At 29.4% G+C, this 13,349-nt stretch overlaps 1 protein-coding gene across 2 annotated transcripts in view; it reads right to left on the bottom strand.

Moving 5' to 3' along the window:
• Positions 1-13,349, bottom strand: part of LOC111633469 (CD9 antigen-like) — a 75,411-nt gene that overhangs the window by 2,014 nt on the left and 60,048 nt on the right. For both annotated transcript variants that reach the window (XM_023378039.1, XM_023378038.1), the window contains exons 3-6: positions 11,219-11,293; positions 6,804-6,917; positions 6,518-6,727; positions 577-660 (exon numbers count right to left, since the gene is read on the bottom strand). In XM_023378039.1, the coding sequence (XP_023233807.1) occupies positions 577-660; positions 6,518-6,727; positions 6,804-6,917; positions 11,219-11,293 (483 nt within the window). The remainder of the gene's footprint in view (positions 1-576; positions 661-6,517; positions 6,728-6,803; positions 6,918-11,218; positions 11,294-13,349) is intronic.

Here is a 13,349-nt window from a genome sequence, read left to right as displayed (position 1 = left end):
GATTTCAAAAATTTTTTCACCAATATTTAGAATGGAACTTCAGGGTGGACATAGGCTGTATATTATTCCGTTAAACATGGGGGATGGACAGTTCTTTACGGTAAGCCTTACGGGGAAGGCTTACCGTAAAGAACTCTGCTTCTATTTATACTATTTTAGATGCGGTTTTTTGCATTTTTGATTGCATTTTAATAGGGTACGTCAACAAAATGTACACTAAGAAGGGATTTTTCGATATTCCCCCCGCGGGGGAAAGGGACAGGATTAAGGCTTACTGTGAAGAACTTGGCTTCTATTATACTATTTTAGATGCGAGTTTTTGCGTTTTTGATTGCGTTTTAATAGGGTATGTCAACAGAATGTACACTAAGAAGAAATTTTTCGAAAAATTCCCCCCCCAACGAGGGAAGTGTTATAACACATTTATAATAGATACATTTTGAGCCACAACAAGGCGTGGCGGGGTCTGCTAGTTGAAAAATAAAATGAATATGGTAAAATTTATCTTTATTTTGAAGATAAATTCATTTTATATAACAGAAACAAAGTTTGATGTTTAAAAAAAAAAATAAATACCTGGACAATTCCAACTCCAATACCAATTCCAATTATTATGGTGAGATGATCTTTCAAATATTTCTTTAATTGAGGCACACAACCCTATAAAACAATATTAATTAATCAATTTAATAAATAGGTTCAAAATACACACACACAAATTGCTGTAATTAATTCCAAAATTATATACAAGAAATCATATTTTATGAAATGTAGAGAATTTCATTTTAAATCCTTTCTCATCTTGTCATAAATTCAAATTTCACCATCAAATGATTTGCATGATATACAAAAAATAGAAAAAATTTTATATTAAATCAAATTCATTTTTAAATTTTTAATAATAATAAAGTAACAGAATATATCACAGCCATTTATTGTTAATGATTTTACCATAAAAAAATCATTGTTTTTCAAACATATCTGAAGTTATAATAGACTATCAAGTTTATTATAATTTTAAATTATGTTTCATTACTTCAATGTAATAAAATTCAAGACAAAATTGTAAATCATTTCACTTTATTCCTAAATTTCAGAACATAATCTTGAGTATTATATCACCTTTCATTTTAAATATATTTTGCACTAAACCAAAAGTTTTTCAAAAACATCTAAACATAAGTTTCTGTTTACCCAAAACTGCTCATCATCTTTTTATTTTATTATACTTGTGCTTTTGGATTCCTAAAGAAAACCCATCTTCAGGAATATTAACAGACAAAATTAAAAAATATCAAATAACCATTAAGAACTACATTTATACACTTGATATACAATAAATAAATATTTTTATATTTATGCAAACTGGCCTTTTTTTATATTTAAAATTAGCATGCAAACTATCTCAAAAATATTTAAAAACTTTAATAATATAATATTTAAAGTTTTGAGATGTTTTATAATTATATAGTTACATGACATGTATTTATAAGTTTAAGAATTTCTTATATTCATGGAAGCTTAAATATTTAAAAATCTAGAGATTGATTTCAGATAAAATCTAATTTAAAATATTAAATACAAAATTATCATAATTAAAGTTTATCAAACTAGTATGCAACAAAACTATCAAGAAACTTTTATATTTATCATATCCCCCCAAAAAGATAATGCAATAGAATTAATACAAAAATCATCTAAAACTAATTGAAACATGAGAAAATGCTCTTTATTAATTTATTTTTTTATTCTTTATCTAAATTTAGAATAAATATAATGTCTCTTCCTAAATAACAGCTTGTTTGAAAATCTGAAAAACAAAATTTTTGTCCAATTTGGGATTCAAACCTATGGCTTGGAAACCAAGAACTATGCCTTAACACAAATTATCAATATTAGACCTGATTACATAAGATACAAATACATTACAGAATTAATTTACATAGTATAATTTTGTACAATGTAAAAGTAATTTTGAAATATTTATTTATGATCATACATAAAATAATTGATATACAGTGGGCGATCGGTTAACGAACACTTTCGCGAAAGATTTTTATGTTCAGACAACGAACACATGATTGGATAACAAACACCTCACAGAACAAACACAAGAAGAAGCAATGTAAAATAATGAATATCGATTGGTCTTCCCTTGTCTTTGGACAACAATTCAAAACATTTTGGAGCGTGGGAGACATCAACATCGACACTCAACCCGGTATATACTGATCGAATAGTATTCCTCTGAACTTTGAAACTCTCCATTGTAATTCCAGCCTTTTATTTTTCTGACAGAAAAATTTTTTCTAGTATTCACGAGACTGTCGGGCGGGCACTCGTTAAGTTTTGCGTTGGTTTTTATTTTCGAAAGATGAGAGTATAATAGCAAAGATAGAGAGTGGGCAGATGTCTGATGTTGCTGGGCAGTAGGGGAAAGGAGGGATAGATGGAACCACTTACCCACCCTGATGTCTGTTGTTGTTGGGCAGTATGGCTTGAATAGGTCTACAGTAGGCCATAGTTAAATCTTATCTAAGAAAGATATTGTATTATCAAGGAGACTCAAGCAGCTTAAGGAGTAACAAAAATCACATCTTAGAAATAAAGAACATTGAAGAGCTCATAATGGAACCTGAAACTGATCTGATGACAGAAGAATGCCAAGAACTCTTCAATGAACAACACCAAGGAACTCGGAGAGATATGTTTTCTTCTGAAAAAGGGAATTAATGTTGATATCTGCTATTAAACATTTTTTTCAAGAAGTGGGATGATGTCAGAATGACAATCTTAGAATGGCATTCAAACTAGGTTGAGGTTAATAGTCTTAGGGATCTCTACAATTACAATGCTATTAATTACTTCTGAAAAATCTTAAAGTAGTGAGAAAAGCAATTGACATTAGACAGATTCTTTAACCCCCACAAACAGAAAAAAACATGACTAATAAAAATGCAAGACTGTGTATATATGCATTTTTATTATTACATGTAAATAAATGTAGTAAGAAAGTATATATTTTTTATTTTTTGGGGTCTCCAGAACGAATTAATCAAATTCCCATAAAAACCTGTGGTAAATCGATAATCGGTTGACGAACAATTCGGATAGCGAACAAAGTCTTGGAACAGATTATGTTTGTTAACCAATCACACACTGTATTGTAATTATTCAACACATCTGTATTTAAGTTTTTCATCAAAATATAGATTTTTAAACTACAGTAGAATTCATTTATATAATCACTTGGGACTTGACTATATTCATAATGTTAATTGAACAACAATTAGAACTAGGACATTTATATACTAAAAATCATATAAATCCTAGCTCTAAAGATAACATTAAATGAAGTAAATAAACAATACTACAATTAACAGAAATTTTGGTTTTATTTATTCTGAAATTAAAAAGCAATTAAAAAATGTGTTTAAATCTTAATATTAATAAATAAATTTATCTAGTGGTGTTTGCCTGCTACATTTTACAGTAAAGTTTTTAATAGCAGCAAGAATATAATTGAAGTAAGAAGCACCAACAATCTAAAAACTAGTTGTTTTTTCTTTTCAAGAAAATAAAAATTAAAATAATTAATGTGTAATGTTTACAGCATTAGTTAACATTGATAACAATTGCAAGTGATCAGCCACATGATGAGGAAAACAATATGAAAAGACAACTTCAAATGCCATTTACCTATGGTTGCGGGTTCATTGAGATAAAATGAGTTCTTCCCAAAAGATACTGAAACTTCAATTCCGGGACATACAGTAGATATGTATTTTTACTCTACCAGTGACAGAAATATATTTAAAATAAGAAAAAAATATATACTTTGTTGTAGGAACAAATTTCAGAATAAAGTCTTTTGTCACTATACGACAGAAAAAAATCCAGGATATCAGCAAACCTATGTTTATCTGAAGATAATAACTATAACTAAACTCTGATTACAATAAGCAAAGTTTTGTATGCATTTTAATTTGTGTTTTAGAACTGCTAATTCTGATAACATTACATATTGTGTTTTTACACTATCCATGATTACAGTAAAGGATTTCTACTGCATTAAGCAAAACTGAACATTTCTCAAAATTCATAGTAGATAAATACACAACATTTTTAAAATAATAAATAATTTCTTATTTAAAAATGTTAAAATACTGAAATTTAAATACAGTAGTATCTAGTACTTTGATTATTTCAGAGTTTGAAAGCTAAATTTGACAAAAGTTCATCCTTCAAACTGTTCATCCAGTGAAAACGAGTTCAAACTGTGCATCCAGTGAAAAAATGTGTTCAAAGCATAAATGCAATCTGTTTTATATCCAAGTTGTCTCTCACTCTGTCATTACACCTATATTTTCAGTGCTTTTTTTTTGCTTTATTTTTTATATGTATTGTATTCATCCATTTATATGTGTTATTCATCCATCTTTAACAAGTTTTTGCTGCAATTTTTCTTTGTTGACAGTTTTTTGAGATCCTGTACATTTTGTATCCTTTAGTTCAAAATTCCTAAACAGAACTTTTTAAACCAGATTTGACTCTTTTGAAGTCTAGAAGCATCTTCCCCATATATATTAAAATTATTTTTTTACTGCTTGTACAGTGTTACATACTTTCCAAAACTCAAAATATAGCAAAATAAGCTTTTTATCTGAAGCATTATAATTACAACTCAATTTTATTCAAACAAATTGTGAAGTAAAAAGTTTAAAATAAGCTTCTAAACAAAGAATGCAATCACATATTAGCAATAATGTGTTAAGTTTCACAATTGTTATAATTAAATCATGTCCATGTTAAGTAAGGACAGTTCAAAAATACATAAAAACTTTCTTTTCAATCCAATATAACCTTCATTTATTAAAAAAAAAGCATGGCATCCAAGAAGTACGTGGAGGCAACAAAATCTAAGAGAAAAGTTGTAATATTGATGATTGAGGTGAAAAAGGTGAATGCAAAACACTTGTGACACATCTGGTGGAATGTTTAAGATGCCAAAGTCAACTGTTAAGTAAATACTGTATAATGAAATGAAAATTGAATTATTTTATTTATTGTTCTCTGGTTTTAATTTATTACCAAAGCATTTAATTGTGTTATTTTTAAATTTTATGTGTATTTGCTGTTTTAAGTTTATCAATAAGGATATTGTTTAGGGTCCGGAAATGGATTAATTCACTTTCCATTATTTCTTATGGGAAAAATTGATTCAGACTTCAAATGACCTCCTGGAACAAATTAAATTCGAAGTATGAGGCACCATTGTATGTTATTTAATAATAATGTTTTATTATTAATAACAGGAAGGTTAAGACAAGAGATAACTATAGGTGAGGAACAATTTGGTTTCATGCCAGGCAGAGGAACAACAGATACAATCTTTGCTGTAAAACAGCTGATGAAAAAGTAGAAAGATGCAGGCAGAACTGCACATGGTATTCATAAACCTGGAGAAAGTATACCACAGGATGCCTAGACAGGAGGTATGGAAATGTATGAGGGTAAAGGGAATACCATAAAATCATATAAATGTACAAGGAAGCAATGACTAAAGTAAAGAGTAATGTAGGTATGAAGAGGGATTCACTGAGTTGGACTGCAGCAGGGCCCAGCCCTTAGCCCATTTCTGTTCAATTTGGTGATAGATGTATTGGTAGAAGATGTGAAGAGCAAGGCACCACAAAGTATGATGTTTGCAGACATTGTTTTATGTAAAACATCCAGAGATAAGATAGAGAAAAAGCTGGAGGAATAGAGAAAAGTACTGGAAGAGAGAGACATGTAGATCAACAGAGCAAAGACAGTATATATGACATCAGATGAAGGGGATGAGAATTATATACAACTCCAGGTAAAAATAACAGCTTCCAAATTTAAGTATCTGGGATCATATGTAGCAAATGATAAAGGAATGAGTACAGAAATCCAGCATAGTTCAGAATGGATGGCTGAACTAGAGAAAGATGAATGAGATGCAGTGTGATAAAAAAAAATAAGCTGCAAAATGAATGAAGATTATACAAAATTATGATAATACCTGCAATGATGTACAGTGCTGAGATGCAAACAATTACAAGAGCCCAGGAAAAGAAGATGGATACGGTGGAGATGAGAATGCTGAGATACATGTGTGGGTATGACGAAAACAATGAAATTAGGAATGATTACATAAGAGGAACAGTCAAAGTGGGTCCTATAAGTATGATGATGCAGGAAAATAGATTAAGATGGTTGGATATGTGGAGAGAAGTAAGGACTATATTGGAAAGAGGATTGAGTGTTGAAAGTGATAAAGAGAAGGAAGTATGGAAGATTGCTGCTGAGACAGAGAGACAAGGTGGCAGAGGATTTCAGAGAAAGGGGATGGAGGTGAGAGGATACCCTGGAGAGAAAGAAGTGGACAAATTAAAAATGGGAATGCTGAACCCTATATAAACATGGGAAAAAGCTAACAAGTAAGTCAAAGAAATAGATGATTTCATTACCAATAACATGTTAAAATTACCTCACTATAAAGTCCCTCAAAGTCTTCACCAGAATTCTTTAAATTCCTTGCTTCTTCACAGTTAACATTTGGCTTGCAACAGGTACTGGGAACTTTATAATCACCACTAGCTTGTCCACCAATTCCTACATCACGTACATCTTTTTCTCCTTTGTTATTATATGCAGACTGGTGCCAATCTCCAGGTGCATTGGCACCACAACATTGAAGCTAAAATTGTAAAATTACTAAAATTTATAATATTTTGTACAATAAAATATAAAATGATAGAATATTAAAGGCATACATTATGCTGCATTGCATCGACTGTCTTAACCAATGTATTCTGTTTCATGGAATCTTCTTGTATGCTATAATTTTTAACCATATTGGTTACTTGTATGGTAATCAAATCTTTAACCTGAAAGTAATGATAAAATTTCCCATCTTAAATATTAACGATAGACAATGTAGATAAATTTATAATATATTTAGATTGTAAATTATTACTGATTTTGCCAAAAGAATTTGATTATGCAGATAAATATTTTAAATAGTTTAAACAGTTGAAAACTATTTCCAAGTTATTTGAATTAATTATTATTTGAATAATCAAATATTTTTAAGAACAGAATACTTAAGTTCAATATTCATCATAAGCAATTATCTGAAAAACAATTAGATTAATATATCTATACAATTTAAAATTTGATTTTGATAATGGAACAAATATAGAAATTTGAGACATAGAAAAAAGTTAAGAACTACAAAAGAACTGCATATATTATTGAAGTAATAATTTTAGTATATTTTTAAAAATTTTTAAAACACACTTTTACTGTCATGTTTCTCGAGACTGGGGAAATAATGGAAAATGGTGGAGTGGCCTTACCTTCATTTTCCATTACAATGCATTTACATACATAAATGATTAAATTCTACATTTGATTAAGTTTATTAGGTTTCAGGGTAGGGAAGGACAGTTGGCATGAGCCATCCACTAAAACATCATTAAAATGCATTATCATCTTAGATATGCCCAAAAAGTTTCAGCCATCTATTTTAAGTAAAAGTTGATGAAATTTTAGTTGCTTTATATATTCTCAAATTTTACAAGTTAAGTAAAAACATTTATTAAAAAATAATCTTAAGAACTTTTATTTCTAATTATGACATTATATTAATTATACTTTAACAGTATTATGAACACTTTTGCTTCCAATCCCTGTAATTTTTGGGATTCATCCAAAAATTTTCTAAAAGAATCCAAAATAAACAAACTTCCATTTCTGATAAAATGATATTTGATGCCTATAAATCTAATAATGCAAAAATTTTTTTCAAATTATACCCAAGGCAGATTATAAACCATTTATGCTATACAACTATACCAATTAATACAGTTATTCCTTTTTAGAAGTAAAAAGACACCATAGATAAGTTAAGGTCCTCAATTTCATTCCAGACTCCATTCCATTAATTTCCTATATAAAACTCATACTGATTATGGCTATAATTTTATCCAGAATTTTTTATAAGATACTTTAACATAACCTTGTATTGAAACATCTACCATTATACCAATACCAAAAAAAGACAAAATCTTTTCAACCCATTTCTTTATATGTCACAATGCTTAGAATTTTAAAAATATGCATCTTCAATAAAATTTACATTCTGATAACATCAAAACTCTCACTAATTCAACATTATAGATTGTGTAATCAATCACTTACTACTAACTTACTTGATACAACCTTTACCATATAATTCTAGATAACTTTGAAGAAAAAAAAAACACATATGCAGCATTCAACTTAGCAGCATTAGTCTGCTTTTCACTCCTGACTGAATTACTACTTTTTAGCCTGATTATACAAGATCACAGTAGGGCTTTACTTTTCTGCATATATCAACAATTTGTTTATCAATATAAATTCTGCCATTATTACCTGTACAGACAATACAAAGTTGTTAAACTCAACCCTATTGTTCTTCATCTGATCTACAATTCTTACCTTCTGCCTTCAGTAAAACTAACCTTAGAATTAATACACAAAAATCTGCAATCAAGTGTTTTTCTTTAAATTGAGAATCCACATCTACCACCCCTTTTCATAAATACTCCCACACTGCAACACATCAACATATATAATGATCTTGTGATTATTTCTGATATTAAATTAACTCTTAAAAGCCATATAGATAAGCTAGTAAAATCACTGGCTATTCGTCAAGGGATATTATGTTATTTTTATCAAACCATATCTTCTAAATCTGTTTTATGGTCCATATTCTTTGCAAATTTTCAATCCATCATAGAATACTGCTTTCCCATTTAGTTCATTGGAACACCTCCTTGCAAAAATATCAAGAGAATTCAATAAACTTTATCAACTCTTAAACAAGTTTAGTAACTTACTGCAAACTGATAACCCAAATGTTGCTATAGTAAGACTAGGACTTCTGGATTGCTTCTAGAAAATTAAATATTTTGATCATATTCTTTTTTTTAAATATTTTAATGGTCTAATTCCACAACATTTGCTATGTCTAAGAATTTCCAAAAGAAATATTCACAACACTGTGTATTCATACTCCTCATTTTCATTTGTCTTTATCACACAAATCTTTATTTCTATTGAATAGCAGACAATATGGGTCCAATGGAATGTTTACTTCACAAAAAATTACCTCATTATAAACATGTGTGTCAACTTTTTTACATAATTTTTAAATATATATATCCACCATGAGCAAATGCAGCTCTTGCTGAAAGTGTTAATTTCTGTTTTTTTTTTCATTATTTTTACAATTTTATTTCCACAATTTTGTGAAAATATGTTTATTAAAAAAAATTCAATATTTGTTTTATAAGTTTCAGCCATCTATTTTAAGTAAAAGTTGATGAAATTTTAGTTGCTTTATATATTCTCAAATTTTACAAGTTAAGTAAAAACATTTATTAAAAAATAATCTTAAGAACNCGGCTCTTGCTGAAAGTGTTAATTTCTGCTTTTTATTACTGTATTATTTTTACAATTTTATTTCCACAAATTTTGTAAAAATATGTTTATTAAAAAAATCGATATTTGTTTTATATAATATTTATATTATATAATAAAATCGCGATACAGAACTGCAGTACAGAATAAAAAAGTACAGAACTGCGGCTCTCATGCATTTTGCAAAACCTACATTTCGGCTCCCACTGAACTCTTGCTTGCCCACCCCGATATATATATATTTCTTTTTCACATATTTATTTTCTAAAATTTTTTTATGAATGCATTTTTACTCTTAATAATTATTTTTTTATATGTGCCAGTACCACTCTATGTATGTATTTTAAACTCATTTTTAATACAGTTGAACTCGGTTATAACAAACATGGATGTAATGCATTCAGTTATAACAAGCAAAATGCCATAACAATTTTAATTTACATATATTTCCATATATTTTCTTATGGTTATAAACAAGCATACTTCATGGATATACTGAGCAAATTTTCAGTAGCTATGCAAACACGTGAACATTCTTAATTGTTCTAGTAATAGGAAACACAGCACTGAATTCTTGGAAGAGATAAAACTGAAAGGATTATTTAGTTTTATGACCATTGGATAATTAGTTTTATGATCTGCACAGATTAGAAGGCTATTTATCACTTTACTTTCCTTTTAGAGACTGTCCCCCTCTTTCTTGACTAGCTCTACTCTGCCAATTTACCTAATCATCACTGTGATTATAAAATTACCATATGCCCTAGTTAGAAACAAATCCTTCTATGAGAAAATTGTCTATAAAAAAAAAATCTCTCAGTTTACAAAAAGTAGAAATTATTTGCAAGTTACAATGTGGTGTTAAAATTGTCAAAGTGTGTAGAAATACTTTTTGTCATCTTCTAAAGTACTGACATTATGAAAAAATAAAGTAAACATCAATTTTAGGACTTGTAGATAAAAAGACTAACTGAACCAAGCATATTATTAATTAGTATTATCTTTAATTATAAAAATTAAATTGTTTAATATTAATTATGTTGTAGTTTATATCATTATTAATAAAAATACAATAAAATATAATTACATATTTTTTTATTTTTGAATAAACTTATTTAAAATTAAAAATTAAAAGATAGATTTCACTAATTGTAACTGGCATAGCTACAAAATTTATCACTCATGGAGCACTCCCTACATGTTTGTGCCCATTCTCCCCCCTAGTTATGTCACATTCTTCATGGATGTAATAAGTATCAGTTATAACAAAAAAGTCTTGCTGATCCCCTAATGCTCATTATAACAGAGTTTGACTGTATATGTATTTCAAAAAATGTTTTTTATCTTTATTTTTTATATAACTTTCTGCCGTATATGTATTTCTATGTTATAGCTTTTCCTAAAGCACAAAACCACTCCATTATGCCATCAGGTTATATAACAGATAATTTATTATTACAGCCGTTATATAGCCCAACAGCTTATGGCAATGGTTTGTGCTTTATTATAATGTATCGGGTTTTCATAGAGTTGTTTGTTTATAGCTTTTCCTGTTTTTTTTTCCTTCATTTTATTGTAATTTATTTGTTTTTGGGCATGTTATGTAAGGGGAGGTAAAAATCAACTGCCTGATGGCATTTCTGAAAATCAATGTAATAAATATATTTATATGATCAAAGTAACAGAAAATTGATTTTTAATCAATGTAGAGACTTACACCATCTTTATGAATCCAAGCCCAAAGTCCTCCTGTTACTTCTGCAGCAAATATGACCAAAAGAAATACAAAAAACTGCAAAAGAAAATTATAAATAAATAAAAAATATATAATTTTCATTTAAAATTTATAAATAGAAATAACTAAATATGGTATTTGCAAAAAGTTTCTTAATCTTTTATAAGAAAAACACCATAGCTGTTTTTTTTAAATAAGCATAATTATAATACTTCTGTTAATGTTTGCTTATACATTACAATTATGTGGTTTGTAAACAGTTCTAGCCTTTTCCAGCAACAATATTTTATTAATCAAATGTTTTTCAGCTGACTAAGCAGCCATCTTCAGAAGCGAACTAATTAATAATAATAATCCATTTTAAACACTCACAATGTACAAAACACATGCACTGAAAAAATCAGCAAGTACATAGAACTCGCCCAGGAGATAAGGCATCTATGGAGGATGGATAGAGTGCTTATTGTATCTGTTGCTCTCTCCTCTACAGGTGTAATACCACACACACTACACAAAAGCTTGGGAAATTACAATTGAATTGAAACACATCACACTACAGAAGGTCACTATATTGAATACATGTCATACTGTTAAGAAATTCCTGAATACAGACACATGTTAACACACTTATTTAATTTTTGTCTAGTTTTGATTTCTATGCCTTGACTCTGGTCCAGTATAGTACACAGCAACCAGTGTCAACCAAGGATATTGATAACTCACTAAATTCAACATAATAATAATGATAATAATATTCTCTTGCCAGTTACCAGATGAGAGAGCTCAGTAATTCTGAGCTCTCTCATCACAACAAGGTGGTAACAGAGCATCTGCTCTTGGTAGGGTCACCAATGCCAGTGAAGCTGTGGGGAGAAATGAAGCCAAGAGTGACTGAACCAACATTTGTGAAGATCTAACAATAGTAATAACACAATCCAAATGTAATAGCAACTTGGATGTCGCTCAGGTTAACAAGGTCCATGCTCGTGAGTTAGGCAGAGGCTCATATTCAAAAAATAAGTCACAGTCTCCCTTGCCACCAGAGGTGAAAGCAGCACTAGTCCAAGTATGGCTACTGTAATACTCACACCAGTTGAGGAACTGGCTGATGTTTCTGAGGTAATCCAGCCACAGACCACTAAGGCGGGTAAATCACACCAATGGATGAAATGGACATCAGAAATAAACAAGTTTATCATCCAGACTTACTACACCATCACAACACTTGAAACAGACATGACAGCACACAGATAACAGTTACATCACATGTTCTCACAACAATATCTTCATCTCACTGTCACTGTATAAAGGGTTGTTGATCAAAAAAGAATAATAATAGTTAACCTTAAACCACAAACAATATTAGAACATATCAAACAATAGATTGCAGAACAATTACATCAAGAAATAAATATTCCCAACATCAACAAAGATTACATAATCCTTCAGTATCATCAAAATATTTACATTGACAATGCTGTTACTACCACCACTATTTTCACCGATGCTGACAATAACAATACTTCATTGCCTGAAATAGATTCAGGTTTAAATCATACTCACTCTTCTTTTCCAGGAAGCACTCACAAAATTTACAGACACTGTCCCTGCACAATGTCCACACATCCCCAAAATCAACACTTTTAAACTAGTAGAGAAAACTCTACACTATGTGAACACTTACATAATACCAGATTGAAATCATTCTATTTCTACACTTAGACATTCACACACTAGTCTATGTAGGTGCAGTCACAGTAGTGACTTACTGCAAACCAAAACTGCATCCACAGACAGAAGCACACAAATCAAAAATATTTCAGAAGCCTGCCTGACAAAGAATAGAAACACAAATATTAGACAGCAGCTAGGCAGGCTGACACAATATGCTAATAATAAAACATCTAAATTAATAAAACTAAAAAAATTTTCAAGAAAATTAAAACACACACAAAGCACACACAACACAATGTCCACATCACAGAATACATTAACACACACTAAACAAAAACTTTCAGACAAAGCACGGAAACTCAAACAAAATTTTGCTTTGTACAGAAACAATAAAATAAATTATTCACAAATAATGAAAAATTCTTCTACAGGAAAGTTA

Source organism: Centruroides sculpturatus, unplaced genomic scaffold (genome assembly GCF_000671375.1).
Source record: "Centruroides sculpturatus isolate CEXI.00-Female unplaced genomic scaffold, Cexi_2.0 scaffold618, whole genome shotgun sequence".
In the NCBI taxonomy this organism is placed as follows: domain Eukaryota; kingdom Metazoa; phylum Arthropoda; class Arachnida; order Scorpiones; family Buthidae; genus Centruroides; species Centruroides sculpturatus.
This window is presented reverse-complemented; position numbering and strand designations above follow the sequence as displayed.